At 39.6% G+C, this 27,893-nt stretch overlaps 1 protein-coding gene and 1 pseudogene across 2 annotated transcripts in view; one reads left to right on the forward strand and one right to left on the reverse strand.

Annotated features, from left to right (window-relative positions):
• Nucleotides 1-27,893, forward strand: part of INTS4 (integrator complex subunit 4) — a 108,111-nt gene that overhangs the window by 67,663 nt on the left and 12,555 nt on the right. The window contains exons 13-18 of the mRNA XM_010853234.1: nucleotides 1,953-2,068; nucleotides 5,881-6,014; nucleotides 7,223-7,380; nucleotides 13,770-13,863; nucleotides 16,585-16,665; nucleotides 19,044-19,174. Coding sequence (XP_010851536.1) covers nucleotides 1,953-2,068; nucleotides 5,881-6,014; nucleotides 7,223-7,380; nucleotides 13,770-13,863; nucleotides 16,585-16,665; nucleotides 19,044-19,174 — 714 coding nt within the window. The remainder of the gene's footprint in view (nucleotides 1-1,952; nucleotides 2,069-5,880; nucleotides 6,015-7,222; nucleotides 7,381-13,769; nucleotides 13,864-16,584; nucleotides 16,666-19,043; nucleotides 19,175-27,893) is intronic.
• On the reverse strand, nucleotides 3,683-5,191 carry LOC104998168 (annotated as a pseudogene). The gene has a single exon (XR_826419.1). The product of XR_826419.1 is annotated as a proteasome activator complex subunit 1 pseudogene (transcript).

Genomic DNA, 27,893 nt, shown 5'->3' on the forward strand with positions numbered 1-27,893 from the left:
AGTTAGAACTTTGTTTATCCATCCTATATATAATAGTTTCTCTTTGCTAATGAAAGTGAAAGAGGAGAGTGAAAAAGTTGGCTTAAAGCTCAACATTCAGAAAACTAAGATCATGGCATCTGGTCCCATCACTTCATGGGGAATAGATGGGGAAACAGTGGAAACAGTGTCAGACTTTATTTTTGGGGGCTCCAAAATCACTGCAGATGGTGATTGCAGCCATGAAATTAAAAGACGCTTACTCCTTGGAAGGAAAGTTATGACCGACCTAGATAGCATATTCAAAAGCAGAGTCGTTACTTTGCCAACAAAGGTCCGTCTAGTCAAGGCTATGGTTTTTCCTGTGGTCATGTATGGATATGAGAGTTGGACTGTGAAGAAAGCTGAGTGCTGAAGAATTGATGCTTTTGAACTGTGGTGTTGGAGAAGACTCTTGAGAGTCCCTTGGACTGCAAGGAGATCCAACCAGTCCATTCTGAAGGAGATCAGCCCTGGGTGTTCTTTGGAAGGAATGATGCTAAAGCTGAAATTCTAGTACTTTGGCCACCTCATGCGGAGAGTTGACTCATTGGAAAAGACTGATGCTGGGAGGGATTGGGGGCAGGAGGAGAAGGGGATGACAGAGGATGAGATGGCTGGATGGCATCACTGACTCCATGGATGTGAATTTGAGTGAACTCCAGGAGTTGATGATGGACAGAGAGGCCTGGTGTACTGTGATTCATGTGGTTGCAAAGAGTTGGACACAACTGAGCGACTGAACTGAACTGAATCTCAAACTTCCAATCCTTTCCTCCCCCACCCATTTCCCTGTTTGACAACTACAAATCTGTTCTCTATATCTGTAATCTGTTTCTGTTTCATAGATATGTTCATTTGCATGCAATTTTTTTTTTTTCCAATTTGGTTAGGAAAACATTCCTGAGAAATTCCCCAGCAGACTTGATCTCCTGTTCCATTGACCAGAACTAGGTTACTTGACTACTTGCAAACTAGTCACTGTAAAATGGGATTGGGATTGCCATGATGTTGTGGTTGTTCAGACACTAAGTAGGGTCCGACTCTTGGACCCCATGAACGGCAGCATACCAGGCTTCTCTGTCCTTCACTATCTCCCAGAGTTTACTCAAATTCTTGTCCATTTGAGTCGGTGGTACTATCTAACCATCTCATCCTCTGCCTCCCCCTTCTCCTTTTACCTCCAGTCTTTCCCAACATCAGGGTCTTTTCCAGGGAGTCATCTCTTCCCATCAGGTGGCCAAAGTATTGGAGCTTCAACATCAGTCCTTCCAGTGAATATTCAGGGTTATTTCCTTTAGGATTGACTAGTTTGATCTCCTTGAAGTCCAGGGAACTCTCAAGAGTCTTCTCCAGCACCACAATTCAAATGCATCAATTCTTTGGCTCTCAGTCTTCTTTATGGTCCAACTCTCACATCTGTACACGACAGCCAAAAAACCCATAGCTTTGACTATATGGGCCATTGTCAGCAAAGTGATGTCTAGATTTGTCATGCCTTTACTTCCAAGGAGCAAGCATCTTTTTATTTCTTAGCTATAATCACCATCCTCAGTCATTTTTCCCTGATGAGTTAAGACCAGTTATGGTTGAGCCCTAGGGCTGAGCCTACCTTCATTGAATATTTTACTACTTACCTGATGCCTGAGTAAAATCAGGGTCTCTTGGCAGTGAAGTTGGGGGAAATGGTTATTAGTTAAATAACTTTGAGAAGTATCTGCTGTATCAGCTCTTTTACCTCCATAATAACCAAGTTCTTAGATGAATTAACTGAGTTCCAGAATAATTGAATGACTTACCAGAAGTCACAGAAGTCACAAAAGTAGATGGTTGAGAATTTGTAATTCTGACTCATGTTTTCTAATTCCAATTCCTGGTGCTTTTTAAAGCATTTATTAACTTACTAAAGAGGGCTCTCATTCTGTTTGTTTCAGATGCTTGAAGTTTCTGGGAAGTCGGCACCCAACCCTGGTGCTTCCCTTGGTGCCTGAGCTGCTGAGCACCCACCCGTTTTTTGACACAGCTGAACCAGACATGGATGATCCAGCTTGTATCCTCTGCTGACTTAGCAGGAAATTTTGGCCTCTTTTTCTGCAGTGTAGCTTTGGTGGTCTGAGGGTTTTGGATTTTGTTTTCTCTTTCTCGTTTCTTTTAGTTAAAAGTATATGTTGAGGAAACCTAGTGATAATTATTTTCCTCAGCTTTTGTTTCTGTATTCACAGTAATTCACCTTTGCCATTGAATACTACTACTAATTTTTTAGCCATTTATTGAATACCTAGTATATTCCACATACTGTTTAAATACTTCATATATTTTATCACTGATCTTCCAAACAACCCTGGAAGGAGGTATTATTCCCTGCTTACAGATGAGGAAACTGAGATCCCTAGAGGTTAAATAACGCTTACGCAGCAAATCTGGCATGCAGAGCCAGGCATATTTGGTTTTAAAGGCTGTGGACTTTTCCCTTTCTTATTCCATGTTTCTTTTGATCTGCAGCCTGAAGGAGAGGATGGGCTGAACTAGGGTACATGAATTCTGTGGCTCTAATACAAGCTTAAGGGTGTTGTGATAGCTTTGGGCAGCATGGCATGTAGTCTGATTGTTTTCTACTAATGGGAATATATTTACATCAATGCATCCGTATTCTTCCACGCTTCTTTTTGCTTTATAGCACACCTTTGGTGGGGTTTAAGGAGGTATTTATTGAGAGACGTGAATCAGCCAAATAACTGGCTGTTGGGGATGACCATTGTTTTCTCTTAATTCTTTTTTTTTGTTGTTGTTAGTTTCAAACACTTTTTATTTATTTATTTTTTTTATTTCTTTTTTTAAATTTTATTTAATTTTTAAACTTTACATAATTGTATTAGTTTTGCCAAATATCAAAATGAATCCACCACAGGTATACATGTGTTCCCCATCCTGAAGTTTTCATAGGGCATTTGGACAATTTTTTAAAAGATCTGTGTAATTGATGTGCTAACAAATGCCTGACTCTGTGTTTACCTCTAAGAAAGGTATATCCCTGACCTGACCTCTACAGGTGCAGTACTATGGCTATTTGAAATTCAGCTCATCTGAGATAGACTTGTGGGCTAGGTGTTACTACAAATTATGCAGGACATATTAAAATGCCTGGAAATCTGAAGCCCCCTTCACATTAAAAAAAACAAAAAGCTAAACATTTTTGAAAGTATAATGTTAGTATGTTTGTCTTCGAATAATAGATTGCCTCAAATGTAGCTTAAATATTAATTACAGGTTTGTTTATTTTTTTTTCTCTCAATGTAAAAGAAGTCAGGAGGTAAGCAGTCTGCTCCTGATATAGTAGCTCCACATTTCTTCTTCTCCTTCTTTTTTTTTTCTCAATTTTTGGCCATTCTAAGAGGCATGTGGGATCTTAGTTCCTGAACTAGGGATTAAACCCATGCCCCCTGCATTGGGAGCTCAGAGTTTTAACCCACTGGACCACCGGGGAAGTCCTATCTTGTATTTTTAATTTCTGATTTTCTCTCTGTTGCAAAATTAATACACATAGAAAAAATTTTAAAGTGGAAAAAAAAATTTCATGTCTAATAGCCACAGTCTTACTAGCTAAAGTAATTGTTAATATTTTGGTGTGTTTCCTTCTCCCTTTTTATTTATTTATTTTTTTGGCAATGGTATGACTATATTTATTGTGCCTGGGAAGCAAGGTGAGGAAGCAACCTCAACATGCAGAAGGTGGGGAAAGTATGGAGTCCCCTGTAAAAGTCAGGAGGTCTCTGCTGGACCCATCACAGAATGAGGGGAAGCTCTCAATAGATCATTCCCTTCATTTCTTCCCTGGGATTTTGGGCTTTTGGGCTTTCGAAATTCTTCAGGATGATGATGTATAATACAGTATAAGCATTGTGGATCTCCATGACCATCAGCCAGATATCCTGTCTGATGATACTCTGCCTCTTCCAGCTCCTGCACCAGTTGTCGATAAGATCCACGTGGGGCTGCTTAGCTGCTGTGGTCATGGTATCACCGTACTCAGAGAAGTACTTGGGAGATTTGTGTGTGAAAGCCTTCCAGTTTGGTGTGAAGGGCTGTTATCAGTTCAAATACCTTCTGGACAGCCACTCCAAAATTGTTCCCATCCTGAATCTGAAGTATCTGCAGCTGCAACCAGGTGGTGACCAGGTTGAGCTTCTCAGTGACATCCTTGATCTCAGGCTGCACATGCTGCAGGAGGACCCCAGTCTTCTCATTGCAGCTCACTGGGCTACATCGTGGAGGACCTTTGTCTTCATCTTCCCCTGTCTTCTTTTCATCCTTGTCTTCCTTCTCTTGCTGATTTTTTCCCCTCCTCCTTTTCTTTCTCTTTGATTGGATCAAGACTGGGATGCCTACCAGGGCCTTCAGATTGGCTTCATTGAGAGCTAGCTCCTTTAAAAATGCATCCCCCACAAAAAAAACATCCAACTCAGAAATCTTCTTGGGGAAATAGCTCCAGAGCAGGTTCTCTGTCTTACTACACAGGTCTTCATGGAACACATGCACCTTGGCTTGGGCTTCAGGCAGGACCCCCAGGACCCTGAGCGTGGCCATGGCTGGGGTGGGGGCCTAGCGCTGCATACGGATGGAGAAGTGGGTATGGGAAAGTGAAAGCAGTGGTTACTCCCCACGTGGCCTTCCTGGGTAGTGGGAGTGGAGGTCCTAGAGGAGGCCGGGACAGACCAGAGACAGGTGGGGAGGCAGCCCCTCTGCAACCAGGTGGTGACCAGGTTGAGCTTAGACCCCTAGAGCCCAAGAGGCGCCTTCCTGCTTCCCCACCTCCCCTTCTCCCTTTTTAAGAGCTTGGGTTTTGGATTTTGCTGTTATTTTTTTTTTAACATTTTATTTCATCAAACAACATTTGATGATAGCTGCTATCATATCCCCTATACATTTTGGAGCCTAATTTTTTCAGTTATAATAAAATGCTTCTGATACAATATTAAACTAATAAATATAATTTTTAATGATTGTGTAATACTTCATCAAGTAGATTAAACAAGTTGTATAATTGTTCTTCTGGTTTGGGACATTTAGGTTGTTTCTGATTATTTGCTATTATTTAAATGATTGTCTATTTGATTTTGAGATGAGGAATTACTCAGCATTCATAAGATTCTTAGGGTGGTGGTTTAGTTGCTAATTTGTGTCCACCATGGACTGTAGCCCACCAGGCTCCTCTGTCCATGGGATTTCCCAGGCAAGAATACTAGAATGAGTTGCCATTTCTTTATACAGGGGATCTTCCTGACCCAGGGCTCGAACTCGAGTCTCTTGCACTCAGGTGGGTCTCCTGCATTGCAGGCAGATTTTTTACCGACTGAGCCACCAAGGAAGCCTATAATCTTGTATCAAGTTATTATTCAAAGAAGTTGTGCCAGTATATACTTTAGTAGGCATTGTACCAAAGTTTCTATTTGTTAGTATTCTCATCAACAGACATAATTTAAAACAACCTTTCTTGGAGAAGGAAATGGCAACCCACTCCAGTATTCTTGCCTGGAAAAGTCCATGGACAGGGGAGGCTGGCGGGCTGCAGTCCATGGGGTTACACGACTGAGCATGTGTACATGAGGGTGCAGGGAGATGGGTTGGTAGCAATAAACTGGTAGAACTAAAAATAAATAAATAGAACAACCTTTCTTTGGTAATTGGAGGGATAATTGGGGAAATTTGGTGTGAGGTTTATATAGCTCTTTGAATCTGCATTTGTTTGTTAGAAAAATTGTAGTCATTTAGCAGGAATCTGAGGGCTTAGAAGTACAGGCACAAAATTCTGGCCAGGCTCAACCTTTAATACCTCCAAGTTCCCTTAACGCACCTGTTTTTCAGACATTGCAGTTTTGGTTCTTATTTTCAATGCTGCTAAAACGTGTCCAACGATGCCTGCATTGTTCTCAGATCACACCTTCAGGCACTATGCCTACCTTCGAGACAGTCTTTCTCATCTTGTTCCTGCCTTGAGAGTATGTTGAAAACATCTTTTGTCCGTGTTTTTGCTTGTTTGATTTTTAGTCCTTTGTGGTAAATAGCAGAAAGCAGACTGTATATTTTCTGAAAATACATTCATTAATTCTCTGTAACTCTTATTTTGTACTCCTGCTTCTGAATCCTTTACCTTTTAAGAACATTCATTTTTTGAATGTACCTGGGTTATATGACCTGGGTTATGTTATATTAGGCAAGAAGAAGCCTGGAATATTTCTTATTTTATTTATTTATTTTTAAATTTTTTGGCCACGTCATACAGTATGTGGGATCTTAGACCCCTGACCAGAGATGGAACCCACACCCCCTGCTTGGGAAGCATGGAATCTTAACCACTGAACTGCCAGGGAAGTTTCTGAAACAGCATATTTTAAATCAAGGATTAGATCCTGTTACATTTTAATAATTATATATAGATATGATTCTCAATAAGTTTATTTTTTAATAATAAAATGTTATTTTAAAAACTGAAGAGATATAGAAAGAAAACATTTTTGATGAATCATACTGATAATATACTGATCACCATACTGATGATAATAGCAAACACTGAGTGCTTTGTGCGGGCACTTTGTTAAGCTCTTTATTTGAATTTACTCATCCCTACTTAAATAACTCTAAATGACTTAATTTAGAATAATATATGTACATAGTTAGAAAATTTAAACTGAAAACTATAAACTTCTCATCCCTTTCTTGAAAGGTAACCACTTTTAGCAGTAAGAACAAGAATTATAATTCTTAATTATCATAATATAAAACATTTTGATAGCATGCTATAAAATTTTTTTAATACAAAAATTTACTTGGGAATAAATCATCAGTCTTTTATGAAGTGAATAATCAATAAAGGTTAAAAATAAATATGGCATTAATTTTTAGTCTCCTTTCTGTGGTTAGCCCATTTATTTCAGTTAACGATAGAAAATAACATTATACCATTCTCTTTTCTTTTTCTCCTTGCAGCTTATAGCTTGCAGCTTGTGGCATGGCTGCATGTTCATTTTTTCTCTCTTTCCCTTTCTCCCACTTAAGCTGAGGAAGGAGAAAAAGATTATTTACAGAGTTACCTAGCTCTTTTTTCCTTTTCTTTGTTTGACTCACATTTTTTCCCCTGGTTTCTTTGTTTTACCAAAAGTTGAGCCACAGAGTTTGATGGTGCTGTAACCCCACTGTGTTTGCTTAGTTACCAGGTAGAAAGCTAGTATCATCAGGTCTTTCTCCCAATATCACACCTCATGAGGATCCTTCCCATCAGTTCCTGCAGCAGAGCCTTGAAAGGGTATACAGTCTTCAGCACCTTGACCCTCAGGGAACCCAGGAGCTGCTAGAGTTTACCATCAGGTGAGGTGACTGATCATCCTTTTCCTTTGACCGAGTTAATGTCGTTATGCTTGGCTTGACCCTTGTGATTTCTAATGTTGGTTATAGGTTGATTTTTCTGACTCTGTTGACATGATTTTATGATGTTTTTATTTTGAATTAGATTGTGGTTTAAGCATATTACAAAGAAAAGGTTTGTGTTCATGACTAGATTGATGATTAGTACTAAACTAGAAACGGTTAGCAAAGAAGCTGTTTTCAGCTTTTCTTTTATATATATATATATTTTTATATATATATATATATTTGTTTGGGTAACAGAAAATGCAACTAATAGTGGTTTAAACAAGAGGAAAAGTTAATTCTTTCTCACAGGCAGACAGCTGAGGTGGCTGATAACCTAGACTCATTCTTTCTTGTTTCTCCATCTTCAGCATCAAGTGGCCTTTGCCTGAAGATCCAAACTTTAACTGTCTCCTTTATAATCCAACCTCGAGAAAATAGGAAAGAGTAGAAGGGCATCATTTCTACAAGCACACCCTTTAAAGACATTTCCCACAAAGTTGCATATTCTAATGTTCCTTGTGTCTCATTGAGTGGAACTTAAGTCACATAGCTATATCTAGCTGTGAGGGGCTAGGCAAGGTAGTTTTTGTTTCAAGTGACCAGTGCTTAGTTAGCGCATGGTGACTCTGTTACTGAGGAAGAAGGGAAGGATATTGATAACAATCAGCAGACTGTCAGGCTCTGTTGGAATGTCCTGAATGATCTGAAAAGAAATGAATCCCGTTTGCCCTTAGCAAAGGCAGTATCTGTCTGCCTCTGTAAATAGGGTTTGGTTGAGACACAGCATTTAGCAGCTGCTTTCCTGCTGCAGTGGTCCAGCTGAGTAGTTACCATGGAGACACTATGGATGGCAAAGCCTAAAGTATTTACTATCTGATCCTTTATGGAAAAAGTTTGCTGACCCTGAAGTGCTGCCTCAATCACATTTTCTTTCTCATCTGCTCCCTCACTAAGGTGATTAAATTTAGAGGCTGCTACTGAAGTTGTTGGCACTGAGCCTAGGAAAATAAGCTCTACTTCCGACTCAACCGCACCTAAATAAACATTTAAGTTTTATCCTTGACACTTTACTAACCAGTTGACATTAAGAAAGTACAGAATGAAACCAAAAAAAAAAAAAAAGAAAGTACAGAATGCATGAAAGTTAGCTAGTTTGGTCATTAGCTGCAATGCTGGCTTTTTTTTTTTAAGCTAATGAAACTTTATTAAACAATATTTGGAAAAAACCAAAGGGGAAAAAAAGATAAATCTCCAAATCACCCATATACAACAGAAACACAAAGATGCTATACACTATTCCTTTCAGATCCACCCTGGCCCTCCACTAGGTAGACCACTGGTGTTTGACTTCAGTAAACACCTTGGTTGAGCCACTGTCATGATCTCGGTTTTATGAAGTGATAGTGCTGCTGGGCTTTGGGCTGGTCAGATGACCGTTCTACTGCTGTGGTCCGTCCTGAGCACTGTGTTTCTCATTAAGTGCATTCTTGAGAAAGGTGGCCAGGATGGTGAAAAATTTGGAAAGGAAAGCAGATGGTACAGTAGTTAACTGATCACCTACTATGTTTTACAAACATTATTGCAGTTAGATGTTGTGAACCATTTCACAAAGAAGTAGAAATTTGAGGAAATGAAGCAGTTTGTTAGGAAGTAGAACTGAGATTTAAATCTAGCTTTGTTTGACTCTCAAACTGATGCTGTCTGATATGCAGCAGTGAAAGGGATTCTTATATCTGTGAAGAATAGATCAAATGGCCCCTGGGGTTCTGCAGAATTTACATTTTCTATAGTTATTGAAAAGTGAACTTAGTCCAGATTTCATACAGAAGTTTCTCTGATTAAGACTGTGGCCATTTACTTGTTAGTACTAGTATCAAACAAACAAAATTCACTGTCATACACATTGTCCTTCATTGTGATCTAAGCAGGCATGTCACCCAACTAAGATTTCACCTCACTGCTATAGTTCAGTGATGGTCCTGGGGGATGAATTTTTGGTTTGTTTTTAGAACTTGACATAACTACTTAGTGTTCACTACTGTATTTTGGGTGCTTTATAGGAGCTGAGTAAGTATTTGTTGAAAACTTTAGTTATGATGGCTTAACCAGGAAGGAAAACTTCTAAGATTTTTATAGATGGCATTTTCTTCTGCTTATACCTCATCTTCAGTCTCATGGATTTGATCCTTTGTAAGGCTCTGCTATCCTTGATTATAACAAGAACTATTTTCTATTAAGTGTCCACTATGTATGCACCCTTCTAAGTGTATTATGTACATTGTTTCATTGAATTTGAAAACAATCATATGAGAATTATCCAACTTTTACAATGAGTGAGGGAGCCTGGGTTCATTAATTAGTTATATGGTTTTTCAGCACCCATCGTATGTCAAGCATTGTGCTGGGAAAAAGGGACACAGTCATAACAAGACACAGTCCCTGTTACAGGGGATCTTACAGCCTGGTTGGGTAAATAAGGCAAGCAATATTGTGCTTCCCACACGATACAGTAAGTACAGGGTTTTCTAAAAGATGGAAGCGGGGCTTAACCTTTCCAATCATGGCTTAAGCAGTGACCAGAAGAATGAATATAAATTTGTCAAGTGAGGAAGGGAGGAAACTGTCAAAGGCAAGGAACAGCAAAGGCCTAGACTAGAGCCTAGGTTGTTAGAGTCCTTCTGTCAACACACTGCTCTGTTTCTGGATAAACAGTGTATGATATGAAAGATCTAGTACAGTGAGGTTTAAAATCTAAAGACTTGTTTCAAATCAAACAGGAAAGGTAAAAAATACCTGGAGTAAAATGAAAATGAAAACCTGACAATCTAGAACCTATGGATGTAGCAAAAACAGTCCTTAGAGGGAAGTTTACAGTGATACAGTCAACTCAAGAACCAAGAAAAATCTCAGATGACCCAAGTTTACACCTAAAGCAACGATAGAAAGAAGGACAAACAAAACCCAAAGTTAGTAGGAGAGAAGTCATAAAATCACAGCAGAAATAAATAAGAGACTAAAAGAACAATAGAAAAGGCTGATGGAATTAAAAGCTGGTTCTTTTTTTTATTATTTTATTTTCGGTTGCATTGGGTCTGCATTGCTACACGCAGACTTTCCCTACTTGCAGAGAGCAAGGGCTTCTCTCTAGTTGCCGTGCCTAGGATTCTCATTGCAGTGGCTTTTCTGGTTGTGGAGCCTGGGCTCTGGGTACAGGGGTTTCAGTGGTTGTGGCCCTGGGCTGAGTTGCTCGGCAGCATGTGGAATCTTCCTGGACCAGGGATTGAACCCATCTGGGTCCCCTGCATTGACAGGCAGACTCTTACCAACTGTACCACCAGTGAAATTCCTAAAAGCTTTTTATTTTATCCCTTTGATAAAATAAACAAAATCGATAAATCTTTAGCCAGATTCATCAAAAAAATGGGCTGGGGGAGGGGGCGAAACTCCACAGCAGCTTGTGTCAAGCAAGTCTGTCAGTGTCATTTTTCTAGCATTATTTGCTCATTTTGTATCTCTTCACATTCTGGTAATTCTCACAATATTTAAGACTTTTTCATTATTATCATATTTGTTATGGTCATTTGTGATCAGTGATCTTTAATGTAACTATTGCAAAAAGATTATAGCTTGCTGAAGTCTCTGATGATGGTTAGCATTTTTTAACAAAAATTGTTTTTAAATTAAGGTACTTCTACTGTTTTCTTAGACACAGTGCTGTTGTTCACTTAGTAACCTCCGGTGTAGTATAAACATAACTTTTATGTGTATGGGGAAAGAGTTTGCATGCCTAACTTTATTGTGATGTTTGCTTTATTTGTGGTGGTTTGGAACTGAACCCAGGATTTTCTGATGTATGCCTGTAATTGCAGTTCACGTTGTAAGGATTAAATGCGTTCAAGTAAGGAAACACCCGTCACACCTAGTACAGTACACATAGACGGTGCTTTTTGTACCTTTTTCATTAATGAGTCTGTAGTCTCCTAATGAATGTCTGAACTGAGGCTTCCTAAGGATTGTGGGCATAAAAAGATATAGGGAGGAAACGCTGGGACACAGAATGTTTTGAGCAGGGCTAGAAATTTTCTATTTTTGTTTGTATAATAGTTCAGATTTCCTGTAGCTAGTTGGGTTGCATCTTATTTTGTGCAACTCAGAATAATCGTTACAGTTCAAGGATGGTAGAATGACTTAACACTTGGGAATGGTCAGCTAATGTATAGTCAGCTGGTCAGTGTTCTCTGTAATGTAAGAGAAGGCAGAATCTGTCTGTAGATGATATGGTTCCAAAGTAGAATGATTCAGAGCCATCTTTTGCAAGATAGATGTTAGTGGTGCAAAAAAGGGAGAGACCAGCTGGCCACCAAAATAGCATTTTACAGGTGTGGTTTGCTAGTACAGGGTCTTGCCATTCATTGTGATAGATTTCCACACATGAACAGGCTCTCCAGGATCAGCTCAAACCACCAAAACTCAGAGACAATAGTGTAAGCCACAGACCCCAATTTATTCAGTCACTTTGGAAATAATTCTCTCTTCACCCCTTTCCGGGGCATCTCCTTTTTGGTACCAAGGAGGCAGCACTAGCTATCAGAAAGTTGCCCAAGATAAGAGGGAGAGACTTAGTCCAGTGGACAGTTTTGTATAGGCTGCTCTGAAACATGATATATTATGGCAGCTCTGAAAGAGTTAACTTCTCTCATTAGCCAAATCTTTAGGTTTCCCACAGTTACGATTACTATATGAAATCTTGATATGGACCTTAAGAAAACAGGCAGCTTTCTATGAATTTTCTTGAGATGGATTGTTAGTTCTAAGTATGATATGGTTAAGTAGTTCATTTATATCATTAAGGACCCAGTTTCTCTCTGCCTCTTTGGATTTTTCTTGTCCTCAACATTTGCTTTATCCCAGGGCTTTTTTCTTTTAGAGTTGCAGTATGGCTGCCATTGGTAATCAGGACTATAAAACATTCTTGTTCAGTTTAATGAGAGAAAGAGGGAGCATGAGTGATTCGGAGACCACCATCAAACGTGCTTCACGTTTCAAATAAGAGTCCTTCCAGGGAATTTCCTGGGGGATCCCAGTGGTTAGGGCTCCATTCTTCCACTGCAGGAGGCACAGGTTTGATCCCTGGTCAGGAACTAAGATTGCTGCATGCCACACATCACAGCCAGAAAAAAAATAATAAATCCTTTCCTTCCAAGTAGGACTGATAAGGTCACATAACCAGGGAGATGACATGTACCAATTGGTTTAATCCAGTTGTACTCTACCTAGAACTAGGTTTGGGGACATCTCTTGAACAAAATCAGGGTTCACTTAGTAGGAAGTAGGAAGGGTTCACATTATTAGGAAGAAGTAGAGCATAAATTCGGAAAAGGCAATAGCAACCCACTCCAGTACTCTTGCCTGGAAAATCCCATGGACTGAGAAGCCTGGTAGGCTGCCGTCCATGGGGTTGCTAAGAGTTGGTCACAACTGAGCGACTTCCCTTTCACTTTTCACTTTCGTGCATTGGAGGAGGAAATGGCAACCCACTCCAGTGTTCTTGCCTGGAGAATCCCAGGGATGGGGGAGCCTGGTGGGCTGCCGTCTATGGGGTCGCACAGAGTCGGACATGACTGAAGCGACTTAGCAGCAGCAGCAGAGCATAAATTAGGTAGGCAGCCAATAGAGCCCACTACAATACTTAAAAAAATTTTTTTCTGATGATATAAAACATACTTGTCCATTGTATAAAACATTTGGAAAATAAAGCATAGTTGGGAGAAGGCAATAAAAACACCCTAATTCCTCTATCCAGAAAACAGTTTGCTGTCTTTTTCGTGTGTGTGTGTGTATAGTTTTTATATAATTGAGATCATATACCTTATTACCATATTATAGTTTAACGCTTGTAGAATATTCCATTGACTGGATGTACAGTAATTTATTTAATAATTCCTCTACCATTAACTATTTAAATAATTACTGTGTTTTACTGTAATAGTCCATACAACAGTGAATATTGTGGGGCATAAAACATTTCATTTGTTTTGAATATTTCCCTGCTATCTCTCAGGATAATATTTCCCTGCTATCTCTCAGGATAAAACTACTTATCAAATTATTTGATTATATGTGTGCCTTTTGGTTTTACTTTCCAGAAGAATTATATCAACTTAAACTTCTATCAAAATGTAAGTGAACCAGTTTCATTATAACCACTTCAGCACTGGGTTCTGTCATTTAAATTTTTTTTAAATCAATTTACTAGGTATAAAATGGTAAATGCTTTTGACATGATCTTTAATTGTTGTCATTATCCTTATTCTCTGTTTGACTTGGGGTTTTATTTATGGCAGGGATCTGCAAAGGCTTGGAGAACTTCAGTCTGAATTGGCGGGAGTAGCTGACTTCTCTGCTACCTATCTTAGGTGTCAACTTCTTCTCATTAAGGTTAGTTTGAATCCATTTTGTTCTTGAATATGATGCTAAGAATGTGCTTTAATGGATTCAGCAGTGTTTGAGGCCTTAAGTGGAAAAATATATGGTCTTATGCAACTGCTTAGCAATGGGGAAATTATGTACTCTGAAGTATAATTATATTTGTCTGTAATTAAAGAATTGTTAACTTATATAGGAATTTTAATTTTTTAATTTGGGAGAATTCTTTCATTATATAATTGGAGCAGATTGGATAATCAGTTGCATTAGAATCCCAAGGATTTTAACTGTTTTTAAATAATTTGATTAGCAAAGATCTTATATAAACATATATATATTTTTGTAATGCTAATTTCATTTTGTCAAAGTCAAATTAGTCAAAGGTTGATTTCATTGCTCTTAAAAGGGCCAACTTGCTGGCATTTCATAGTAGGTAGTTAGATTACATGTATATATATGTATGTGTGTGTGTAGCAAGTTAGTACCAAAAGGCTGTTTCAGTTTACTGAGTTGAAAACCAATTAAACTAGCTCAATAGCTGTCAGCTTCTGCAGCAGAGTTCTGCTGTTAATTCAAACGTCTGATTTTGGAGAGCCCTCTCACTTGATAAAACTTTACCTTGGCTTTAGTTCTAAATGTTGTTAGTCTTCAAAGCTGTTAGTGATATTTGACCAAAGTCAGAATAAATGAAGGAGTCAGAAATTATTAGCCACTGTAAGATATGTGATTTTAGGGTGATTAGGTGTATGTATACATGTGAAAATGGATGTGTACACTAAAGTAGGTTGGGATTTAAACAGTCCTAAATTGGCTAGATAGATTCATTCAAATATATATACCTTTGTAACCACTAACACAGTTAAGATGTAGAACATTTCCATTATCCCCAAAAGTTCCTTTATGTCCCTTTGCACAGTTATTTGGCTTTTCCAAGTTTCTATAGAAAGTGAAAGTGAAGTCGCTCAGTTGTGTCCAACTCCTAGCGACCCCATGGACTGCAGCCTACCAGGCTCCTCCGTCCATGGGATTTTCCAGGCAAGAGTGCTGGAGTGGATTGCCATTTTCTTCTCCAGGGGATCTTCCCGACCCAGGAATCAAACCCAGGTCTCCTGCACTGCAGGCAGACACTTTACCATCGGAGCCACCAGGGAAGCATAAGTTTCTATAAAACAAGGCTAATAATTACTCTACCCAGGTAAGAATTGGTAGCAAGCAGCATGTGAAAACCCTTGGTCTATTGTCTGGTACATAGTGAGTGCCATGTCAACATTGGTCTTCTTCCTTCTTCCTTGGCTTGCTATCTTCTGCATTGGAATACCAAAAGGCCTTCGAAAAGAATCTACTTTTCTTTAGTAGTAAAAGAGAAGAGATTACTTCAAAATGTGATATAATGTTATATACCCAAATGCTTCCCAGGTGGCGCTAGTGGTAAAGAACCCACCTGCCAATGCTGGAGTCCTAAGAGGCACAGGTTCGATCCCTAGGTCAGGAAGATCCCCTGGAGGAGGAAATGGCAACCCACTTCAGTATTCTTGCCTGGAAAATTCCATGGAAAGAGAAGCCTGGTGGGCTACAGTCCATAGGATTTCAAAGAGTCAAACATGACTGAGGTGACTTAGCGCACACACACCCCAAAAAGCATACAAAATTACTCTGATTTCTACAGCTACAACTATATAAAAAACATGTATATGAGAAATTATTGGAAGCAAATATTCAAAAACAGTAACTCTGTTAGTGGTAGTGTGATTTAGTAGTATAATTTAAAAATTTCTATGTTAATACTCCAGACTTGCCGCTGTCTGATAGTCACTAGGTACATGTAACTGTTGAGCACTTTAAATGTTCATATTGAGATGTGCTGTAAGTGTAAATACACACTGGATTTCTTAGACTTAGTATGAAAAAATGTGAACTATCTCGTTAATAATTTTTAAACTATTGATTGCATAGTGTATATACTGGGTTAAATAAATTGTATTGATAAATTAATTTCACCTGTCTCTTTTTACATTTTTTGGTTATTGTTATTTTTCTGTCTTTTTTTTTAAATTTCAAAGATGTAACTACTAGAAAATGTAAAATCACATCCATGGCTTATGTTATATTTCTATTGGACAGTGTAAGTCTAGGTTTTCTGAACTGTCATTATGTCTATAATTAAGAAGGACTGTGAAAATAAGAGACTATAGCAGAGGTTTAGATGAGATGCCATATGGATGGATAGGAGAGGAGAGAGATGAAAGGTAAAATTCGTGGCTATAAGTGATAGTTTTGAATATGGAGAGTTAGCGAGGAATCTAGGAAATCTTGATTTTTTATTTGAGTATGTTGGTCAGGTGATAGGGGTATTCACAGATAGTGAGCATAGAGCAAAGAAAAAGGAATCAAGTCAAGGAAGAAGGGTCTGGGCTGTCAGGGTAGTCCATGGGCTTTGAGATCAGGAGGTCCCAGACCTCAGAAGCCTAGCTTGCCTGGACATTGTGATAAGGCCTTCATGTCTCCTGCACTTTGCTTGCAAAACTATGGTCTGGGGCATGGGGTCTTTGGGCCACGAATTGAATGGGGGAGGATTGCATTTGGCCCAAATCATTGGTCTCTACTTTGGCTTAAAAGAGTAAGACTGAGAGGGGGTCTTGATCACAGTAAATTTTCAAAGTAAAATGAACTCTAAAGTCTCAAATGATATGCAGTCTTTATGACCTCTGGTTCTATCCTCTGCTGACTTGTTAGGCCCTGCAGGAAAAGCTGTGGAATGTGGCCGCCCCTTTATATTTGAAGCAGAGTGATTTGGCCTCAGCAGCAGCAAAACAGGTAAGCTTATTGAGACCTTCTCCTCAGATAGGTATTTGTCCAGAAATTGTGTTCTCTAAGTTAGTTAGAGTCAGAGGACTTCACAAGGCTCTGCTGTGGCTCCCCACTTCCAGCCTGTGACAGAAGATAGTGATACGAGGAGCAGCATAATTAGGGGACACAGCACCGGCTTTCGAGTCAGGGGGCTTTGGTTCTGTTCCCATGTCTGCCTCTAATTTGCTAAGTGATAAAGAGCAAGTTACTTAATCTCTCTGATTTCTAAGATTTCTTTTGTGTTCTAAAATATTAATTTGTATTTCAGAAATGGGGACTTCTCTGTTGGCTCAGTGGTAAAGAATCTGTCTGCCAATGAAGGCGATGTGGGTTTGATCCCTGGGTAGGGAAGATCCCCTGGAGAAGGAAATGGCAACCTACTCCAGTATTCTTGCGTGGGAAATCACATGGACAGAGGAGCTTGGTGGGCTATAGGAGCCTGGTAATCCATGCGATTACAAAAGAGTTAGACACAATTTGGTGACTAAACAACAACAAATTTCAGATATGCTAAAATTGAATAATAATATCATGAGTCTTTCATCTGAAAATGTAGCTGAACTCATTTTGAGGTTGTTTATAATTTCAGCCTGTACCATCTCTCTCATTTCTTTAACCATCTCTTGAATATTTAAAGGTCCTTATGTTTCTCCTCAGTTCATTACGTAGAATTTAATTTTACTTGCCTTAAGTGTCTTTCTTCCTAGTTTTGAGCAATTTCCCTTCATTTTTGGGTAATGGCATTTGCTCTTCTGGGTCATGCCTTCCTAACAGTAAGTTTGTATATGACTAACTATGACCCAATTGGAAGATAATGATGGTGACTATGACTGTTACATTATAGTTCACTAAATGATTTCAAGTCTATTTTACTTAATCCTCCTAATAATCTCATTCGGTGGAACTTCCCTGGCAGTCCAATGGTTAGGACTCTGTGCTTTCACTAAAGGGGGCACAGGTTCAGTCCCTGGTCAGAGAACTAAGATCCTGAAAGCTGCATGGCGTGCGTGTGCACACACACACACACCCCATTAGGTAGGAATAAGTATTGAGTCCACACACACACACACACACCCCGTTAGGTAGGAGTAAGTATTGAGTCCATTTTACAGATGAAACAGCACTCAGCAAGGTTATAGTCGGAGAGCTATAGGTAGTAAATCAGAGACTTGACCTCAGATCCTCTGATACCCAGAGTCTGTTTTCTTTCCACTATTCTGCTTGATCTCTAATCTAGTCCCCCTCTCAGACCTACCATGTGGCTTGTAGGGGAGTAGAACTTAATGACTGCAGACTGGAGATGGGCCATGTTGGGAGGGATGGGACCAGGAAGCAGTAATATGGAAGAGAGAAAGGAATTACCATTTCCATGCGACAGTTGGGCTCCCTGGTGGCTCAGATGTAGAGTCTGCCTGCAAGATGGGAAACCTAGGTTCGATTCTTGGATCAAGAAGATCCCCTGGAGAAGGAAATGGCAACCCACTCCAGTATTCTTACCTGGAGAATCGGGTGGATGGAGGAGGCTGGCGGGCTGCAGTCCATGGGTCACAAAGAGTCAGACACGACTGAGTGACTAGTACTGCGCTTTCATGTGATAGTTACTGTGTTAAGCACCTTCCACGCCCCATTTAATCCTTTAAATTTTACTATGTTGGTGCTGTTTCTTCTGCGTTTATAGTTAGGGAAACTGAGGCACTGTGTTATTAGGAAATATACCTTACTGTCAGTTGTAGGAGAACCTGGAGTCATTTTTCTGACTCAGTGCCTTCAAAAACCACAGAAGGGAAAGAGAAACATCATTAGAGGGAGTCACTGCCTTGGATAGAATCGAATAAGAGCTTAAGATGCACTGGGCTTGAGCTGAGGTCACAGATACTGTTTTCTGCACTGATTCCCTCCGTAAAATCCCTCTGACAGACCCAGCTCATGGAGCAGACTAGATGACTAACAGCTGGGTAATGGTTTCTGATACTAAACTCTTGAGGGCCTTTCTTGAAGATTACGTTTCTATATATATCCATTTGCTGCCACGTGAAGTGAATTTGCTTTAGAGTTACAAGCAGTGCTTTACAGTTTTATCTAAGTGTGTAAACCTTCATATCTTTATGTCATCAACTGAATAATATTACCAGATGACTTTGTTATTTTAATTGACAAAGTAATTCTCTTTTCATAAGACTTAAAAATTTCTGTTAACATGAATATTAATTTCTCTGAAATTATATAAATTTCCATAAACATAGGCACTTAAAAATCTCAGATCAGAATTAAAGCTTAGGCCTTAAAAAAAAACTCTGGTCAGGTCTGGTTTCACTCAGAATTCTGTGCTGCTGTTTTCCTTATAGATCATGGAAGAAACCTACAAAATGGAGTTCATGTATAGTGGCGTGGAGAATAAGCAGGTGGTGATTATCCATCACATGAGGCTGCAGGCCAAAGCCCTGCAACTTATAGTAACAGCACGGACTGCTCGAGGGTAAGATGTGTGGTTGGCAAAAAAAAGGGTCGCCCAGTCCTTTTAAGGACACCTAAAAATACATTCAGAAATCTCACCAAGGTTAATGATGCATGAAATTATATTTAGGAAAGATTACCTATGGGATGGGCTTCCCTGGTGGCTCAGACAGTAAAGATTCCATCTGCAATGCAGGAGACCTGGGTTCGATCCCTGGGTCGAGAAGATCCTCTGGAGAAGAAAATGGCAACCCACTCCAGTATTCCTGCCTGGGAAATCTCACGGACAGAGGAATCTGGTAGACTACAGTCCATAGGGTCACAAAGAGTCAGGCATGACTGGAGACTAACACTTGGAGTGTTACTTTTCACCTAAGGGATATTGCAGGCTCTTTATTTCTTGAGATATTCCAAATTCCATTCTTATATCATATTAGATCCCTGGCAAAACCCCTCCGTGGCTCTCCATTTCCTACAGCAGAATATAGGATTTCATCTGGCAACAAAGTGTACTATATGATCCCTGATAGATTTCTATAAGAATTTCATGCCTGAACCATTTTGTTTTCTCTTCTGAAGGGACTAGTGCTTTGTCTTAGGCAGTAAAGACAAATTTTGAGACTATCTGGTGCTGTGAGACTGCTTTGTTCAAATCTTGACCTTTCTACTTACTCCTTGTTTGATTATAGACAGGTTTTTTTCTTTTTTTTTTTTTAGCCTCTCTGAGCCTTGTTTCCCTACCTGTAAAATGAGAATGATGACAGCATCTGTCTCATAAGGTTTCCATGAAGAATCAGTCAGTTCAGTCGCTCAGTCGTGTCCAACTCTTTGCAACCCCATGGACTGCAGTGCGCCAGGCCTCCCTGTCCATCACCAGCTTCTGGAGTTTACCCAAACTCAAGTCCATTGAGCCGGTGATACCATCCAACCATCTCATCCTCTGTTGTCCCTTTCTCCTCCTGCCTTCAATCTTTCCCAGCATCAGGGTCTTTTCAAATGAGTCAGTTCTTCACATCAGGTGGCCAAAGTATTGGAGTTTCAGCTTCAACATCAGACCTTCCAGTGAATATTCAGGACTGATTTCCTTTAGGATGGACTGGTTGGATTTCCTTGCAGTCCAAAGGATTCTCAATTGTCTTCTCCAACACCACAGTTCAAAAGCATCAATTCTTCGGCCCTCAGCTTTCTTTATAGGCCAACACTCACATCCATACATGACTACTAGAAAAACCATAGCCTTGACTACACAGACCTTTTTTGGCAAAGTAACGTCTCTGCTTTTGAATATGCTGTCTAGGTTGGTCATAACTTTTCTTCCAATGAGCAAGCGTCTTTTCATTTCATGGCTGCAGTCACCATCTGCAGTGATTTTGGAGCCCCCATAAATAAAGTATTTCACTGTTTCCACTGTTTCCCCATCTATTTCCCATGAAGTGATGGGACCAGATGCCATGATCTTAGTTTTCTGAATGTTGAGCTTTAAGCCAACTTTTTCACTCTCCTCTTTCACTTTCATCAAGAGGCTTTTTAGTTCTTCTTTGCTTTCTGCCATAAGGGTGGTGTCATCTGCATCATCCAGGCCAGTCTTTTTCATGATGTACTCTGCATAGAAGTTAAATAAGCAGGGTGACAATAGCCTTGACCTTTTGGAACCAGTCTGTTTTTCCATGTCCAGTTCTAACTGTTGCTTCCTGACCTGCATATCTGTTTCTCAAGAGGCAGGTCAGGTGGTCTGGTATTCCCATCTCTTTCAGAATTTTCCACAGTTTATTGTGATCCACACAGTCAAAGGCTTTGGCATAGTCAGTAAAGCAGAAATAGATGTTTTTCTGGAACTTTCTTGCTTTTCGATGATCCAAGGAATGTTGGCAATTTGATCTCTGGTTCCTTTGCCTTTTCTAAATCCAGCTTGAACATCTGGAAGTTTACAGTTCATATACTTCTGAAGCCTGGCTTGGAGAATTTTGAGCATTGCTTTACTAGCGTGTGAGATGAGTGCGATTGTGCGGTAGTTTGAATATTCTTTGGCATTGCCTTTCTGGGATTGGAATGAAAACTGACCTTTTCTAGTCCTGTGGCCACTGCTGAGTTTTCCAAATTTGCTGGCATATTGAGTGCAGCACTTTCACAGCATCATCTTTCAGGATTTGAAAGAGCTCAACTGGAATTCCATCACCTCCACTAGCCTTGTTCGTAGTGATGCTTTCTAAGGCCCACTTGACTTCACATTCCAGGATGTCTGGCTCTAGGTGAGTGATCACACCATCATGATTATGTGGGTCATGAAGATCATTTTTGTATAGTTCTTCTATGTATTCTTGCCACCTCTTCATAATGTCTTCTGCCATGAATAATGAATGGAGTAAAATGTGTAAAAGCACTAACATGGTACTTGGTACATAGTAAGAGTTCATTATAATGATAGCTGTTAGACTTTCTGAGAATGAGAATTGCTATGTTGCTATATTTCATTGATTCTGAAATGTTCATTTAAAAATTTTAACTTCTCTGAAATCAGATATTTTGGTGATGTGCTATAGTTTGATTCAAAGTGTTTTTTGTTTCTTGGTGTTTGGTAAAAGTGCATCTTTGGCACCATAGGTTTCGTATAATATGTACTTAGGGAACTTGTTATCAGACAGAAGACACATTTGATGCTCAGTCCACTAGTTGTGTTAGCCTAAAAATCATGTAGAGAAACAAATATATGAGTGTTTAAGTAAGCACCTAAAAACACATTATGAAGAACATTCTGAGTGTTGTTTTATTTCTTTGCTTCTCTTGATGGTGACCTGATACAGTCAGGTGGTGCCTCAGTCTTAGAGATAGCCATACATTCATTTAGCAAATGTTAAATCCCTGCTATGTGCCAATTGTAGCTGAGAAAAGATAAGTGCTTGTGACAGCATCTACACTTTTTTATTTAAAGAAAATGGATCTCCTTTTCAGTTTATATATAATTATTGTAAACATGTAAATATTGCAGATTAAATGAACATTCTGTTCTCTATAATCTACCCACTGTAAAACACCTAACTGTCCATTTAGATTATAAGTATGTGTGTTTAATATAGATTGAATCATAACATACTTGTCTGTTGTGCTTTATTTTTACTTCATCCAGCAATATATTTCATGTTTCCATGTCATTAATAAGGTTCCAATATATTTGGTCTTTACTCATTTTTTTGGGGCTGTGCTGCTGCTTTGTGTGCATATAAAATCTTAATTTCCTGACCAGGAATCAAACCCACGCCACCTGCTTTGGACTGCCAGAGAAGTCCCTCATAATATATTATTTTATATTTTCCATTTGTACGTGTTCCTGCTACTTTTTCTTTTTCCTTGACTTTTGCTGGATTGATTGCTTTGTTTCTCTCTTCTTCCAGGGGTTTGAAGGTTTTATACTATTCAGGTTTTAAGCTATTCAAATTAGAAGCAGTAGAACATACTACTGGTTCAGAGGGCTAGGGTGCCTCATAGCTTAGATTCAGATCTTAACTCCACGATTTGCAAACTTAGTAACCATAGGCAAGGTACTTAAGAATGTCTCTCCATTTGTTTTCTGTAAGTTAAACCGGGGCAATGATAGTACCTGGATCTCTGTCATGAAGTTATTGTAAGGATTAATGAATTATTATATGTAAAGCCCTTAAAATGCTGCCTGACACATTAAGAATAAACCCTTAATATATGTTAGCTCTTTTTAGTTGTATAAATAGTATTTTTACTCATTTTTAATAAATTGATTGACATTATATTCGGAGAAGGCAATGGCACTCCACTCCAGTACTCTTGCCTGGAAAATTCCATGGACGAAGGGGCCTAGTAGGCTGCAGTCCATGGGATCACTGAGAGTCGGACATGACTGAGAGACTTCACTTTCACTTTTCACTTTCACGCATTGGAGAAGGAAATGGCAACCCACTCCAGTGTTCTTGCCTGGAAATCCCAGGGACTGGGGAGCCTGGTGGGCTGCCATCTATGGGGTCGTATAGAGTCGGACACGACTGGAGCGGCTTAGCAGCAGACCTTATATTTATTAGCATTAAAAATAGAATTCATGATCACCTTTATCAAGACCACGTTTAATCAAAATTTAAGTTTATTTGCTAGTTTCACATTGTTAAATAATTTAGAATTTAGTTTCAGATTATCCTTTTTTTCAATTGCAGCTGATTTACAGTATTAGTTTCACGTATTCACTATTTTTATAGATCATACTTAATTAAAAGTTATTACAAGATAATGGCTATAGTTCCTTGTGCTATACAGTATGTTGAATTACAGTTTTTCATGTGTGTCTTATTTTATGAATTCTTTATTAAAATCTGTGTCAATCTTTATAAGTACATTGTCAAAATTATTTAGCTCCAGCTTGCCCACCACTCCTGTTTTTGTACTACAATTATGTTTTTTAAAAAAATTATTTATTTGGTTATTTGGTCTTAGTTGCTGCATGCAGGATCTTTAAATTCTAGCACGTGAGATCTACTTCTCTCCCCAGGGATGGAACCCAGGCCGCCTACATTGGGAGTTCAGAATCTTAGCCACTGGCCCACCAGGGAAGTCCCCACAGTTGCCTTTTAAAATTCCCTGTTCTAATTCACTGTGTATCTGACTGGAACACATTCACTAGTAATTGTTTTTCAGAATAAGTACATAAGTAGTGTACTCATGTGGAGAAGGAAATGGCAACCCACTCCAGTGTTCTTGCCTGGAGAGTCCCAGTGATGGCAGAGCCTGGTGGGCTGCCATCTATGGGGTCGCACAGAGTCGGACACGACTGAAGTGACTTAGCAGTAGCAGCAGTGTACTCATGGCGGAGAAGGCAATGGCAACCCACTCCAGTACTCTTGCCTGGAAAATCCCATGGACAGAGGAGCCTGGTAGGCTGCAGTCCATGGGGTCGCTAAGAGTCAGACACGACTGAGCGACTTCACTTTCACTTTTCACTTTCATGCATTGGACAAGGAAATGGCAGCCCACTCCAGTGTTCTTGCCTGGAGAATCCCAGGGACGGGGGAGGCTAGTGGGCTGCCGTCTATGGGGTCGCACAGAGTCGGACACGACTGAAGCGACTTAGCTTAGCAGTGTACTCATGGAGACTTTGCATATCTGAAACTTTTGCTCTCATACGTGAATGGAGTTCTTTCAGAACTAAATATTGCTATGTCTGTTTCGTTCTCTTTCCTTTGTAGTTAATTAATTTTTCTCAAAGCTGTAAACTTTTCTTTTTAGAATTCAGAAATTTCTGAATATGTCTAGGTATGTGTTTACTTTCCTTGTTCTTACTGACCTTTAGTGGGACTTTGAAGTCTTCAGTTCAGTTCAGTCGCTCAGTCGTGTCCAACTCTTTTCGACCTCATGAATCAGCATGCCAGGCCTCCCTGTCCCCATCACCAACTCCCAGAGTTCACTCAGACTCAGGTCCATCGAGTCAGTGATGCCATCCAGCCATCTCATCCTCTGGCGTCCCCTTCTCCTCCTGCCCCCAATCCCTCCCAGCATCAGAGTCTTTTCCAATGAGTCAACTCTTCACATGAGGTGGCCAAAGTACTGGAATTTCAGCTTTAGCATCATTCCTTCCAAAGAAATCCCAGGGCTGATCTCCTTCAGAATGGACTGGTTGGATCTCCTTGCAGTCCAAGGGACTCTCAAGAGTCTTCTCCAACACCACAGTTCAAAAGCATCAATTCTTCAGCGCTCAGCCTTCTTCACAGTCCAACTCTCACATCCATATGACCACAGGAAAAACCATAGCCTTGACTAGAAGAACCTTTGTTGGCAAAGTAATGTCTCTGCTTTTGAATACGCTATCTAGGTTGGTCATAACTTTCCTTCCAAGGAGTAAGCGTCTTTTAATTTCATGGCTGCAATCACCATCTGCAGTGATTTTGGAGCCCCCAAAAATAAAGTCTGACACTGTTTCCACTGTTTCCCCATCTATTCCCCATGAAGTGATGGGACCAGATGCCATGATCTTCGTTTTCTGAATGTTGAGCTTTAAGCCAACTTTTTCACTCTCCTCTTTCACTTTCATCAAGAGGCTTTTGAGTTCCTCTTCACTTTCTGCCATATGGGTGGTGTCATCTTCATATCTAAGGTTACTGATATTTCACCCGGCAATCTTGATTCCAGCTTGTGTTTCTTCCAGTCCAGCGTTTCTCATGATGTACTCTGCATATAAGTTAAATAAGCAGGGTGACAATATACAGCCTTGATATACTCCTTAGCTCTGTTTTATCTCAAATTTTTTTTTCCCTCTATCATTTCTTTAATTACTTCTTCTTCCATCCGCTTCAATCTGTCATACTGGATATTGTATCATCTGGCTCTATTTTTCCTACATTGTATCTTTTCTCTTACAATTTCAGTTTCTTTTTCTATTTTGTATTCTGAGTAAATTCCTCAGCATACTCTTTTAATTTACCATTTCAGTTTTCCTCATTTTTCCTTCTAGTGTTCAACTGTTGAATTGATTTCAGTATTATTGTTTATTTCTGTACCTTTTTTTTAGCAGTTTTTCTTGCTTTATTATTGCAATATTGTTTCAGATCTTCTCTTGAGTCTTACTGAGTTTGTTTATTAGAATTTTTAAAAAAGGTTTTTGTGCTTTCTTGCCCTGATATTATCTCATTGAGGTCTTCTTGGTTTTCTTGATAGCTCCTGATCATCCTTATAACATCTGGTAATTTTTCATTGTGTTTTTATACTTATAAGTGAAAATTTAGACCAGTTTAAATTGGTAATTGGTATAGGCTTGCCTAACAGTTATAGGTCAGTGTTTGGTTTTCCCTAGTGGGCCTTGCTCTGACACTGAAAATGGGGGGTTCTTAGTGGTAGAGGCCTACTTCATGTATCATGTAGGTGAGGCTACCTATTCTGTTTGGGAGTTTGGGAAGAGTTCTCAAATCTTTTCATATTTTACTGCTTGGAAATTCTCCAAACTGGTTGTATGTAAGCAGGCCAAAAAAGGTACTACTTGGCTAACTTGCTTTCAGTTCAGTCTCTGCTTAGCTGGAGTTCTCCTCTCTAGCTGTCTCATCCTTGGTGATCTTTGGTTGGTTAACCTCACTAGCAAATTTCAGTTCTACTTCTGGTAGTTTTTCAGAGTTAAGGAAGACTCAAGTGCTACAGACTTTTTAGGAAAATAATTCAGATTAGTGTTGCTTTTAGAATACATTTCCATTTGCCATTTATTATTTATTTATCCATTCAACAAATAGTTATTGAAGAGCTGCTTGTTTCAGGAAATACATGATGAATAATATGAAGCCCCTACTCTCATGGAGCTTATGGTTTAGTAGAAAGACTCAAGTGGATTATTAAGAGCCTTGAGCCCGTCCTCTTGCCCTTTTTTAGCTTGTACTGGTCCTTCGTTGCCGCGCGAGGGCTCACTCTAGTTGCAGTGAGTGGGCTTTCTCGTGGTGGTGGCTTCTCGTCTTGTGGAGCATAGGCTCTGCACGTCCGGGCTTCGGTCGTTGCGGCACAGCATGTGGGCTTCAGTAGCTGTGGCTTGAGGTCTCTAGAGCACAGGCTCAGTAGTTGTGCATGTCCCCTGCATTGGCAGGTGGGTTCTTATTCACCATACCACCAGGGAAGTCCCTCTTACATGTTTTTATATAAGGAAAGAGTGTTTGTTTTTTATTCACTGGAGCTGTATTCCTTCAAATAATAATGTATTAATGAAAATAAATGGAACATTCCATGTAAAAATTATAAGGAAAAAAGTGCAAAGATCAAAGGAAAAATCTATTCTTTGATTAGTAAGTTACATTGACCTGGCATATTGCCTGGGCTTAATTAAGTATATATTTAAGTTTAAAGTACTATGAGGCCAAAGAAACCAAGATAAAGAGGAAAAAATATAGTCTATGTCTGTGTGCAAAGTAGTAACAAAATCTTTTTCCGTTTTGCATGAGAATGTGACCTTTGATTTCCAAGTCTGTTTCCCGGAAACCTGATCACATCAACTCTATTACTAGATGACACTGCTGTGGTAAAAATGATCTCTAGGAAAATTACATATAGACTAGAAGGAACTATTGGACTTCCCAGATGGCTCTGTGGTAAAGAATCCGCCTGCCAATGTAGGAGACTCAGGTTTGATCCCTGGGTCGGGAAGATCCTCTAGAGAAGGAAATGGCAACCCATTCCAGTATGCTTGCCTGGAGAATTCCATGGACAGAGGAGTCTGGTGGCTACAGTACATGGGTTCGCAAAGGAGTCAGACATAATGTAGTGACTAACAGCAACAACAAGAAGGAACTATCAGTGAACTCTAATTACCTGACGCAGATGCCAAGGCTTTGGCCTTCACTGAGTGCAGTGATTCTTGCAACTGAGCATAGCCCTTTAGGTACCCTGGAAGGTATAACTGTAGGTTACTTCAAGAGATATTAGCACCTATGAGGCATGAAATTTCTCCATGAATATGGCCTCCACATTGGCCTGATGTAGATCTCATCTCCTTGAACCTGAGCTGTCAAAACTCCCAGAGAGCTCTGTGGATTGCTTCATGGGCTGCTGCATGGACTGCTGCAGCGGAAGAATGTGACATTGCACGGCCCATAAGCTGTGCTCCTGTCCTATATCCAAACCGAATCTGGTGCCCAGTGTGCCTGTGATAGTCTTTCATTTTGATTATTCATTGAGTCAGTGAGCACTGCACTGATTTAATTGGGTTTGGGATTCTGTCTAATATTTCCCTGTAGGTCCTTTAGGAGTCCTTTAAGAGA

The sequence above is a fragment of the Bison bison genome, unplaced genomic scaffold, assembly GCF_000754665.1.
Source record: "Bison bison bison isolate TAMUID 2011002044 unplaced genomic scaffold, Bison_UMD1.0 scf7180017864324, whole genome shotgun sequence".
Lineage (NCBI taxonomy): Eukaryota > Metazoa > Chordata > Mammalia > Artiodactyla > Bovidae > Bison > Bison bison.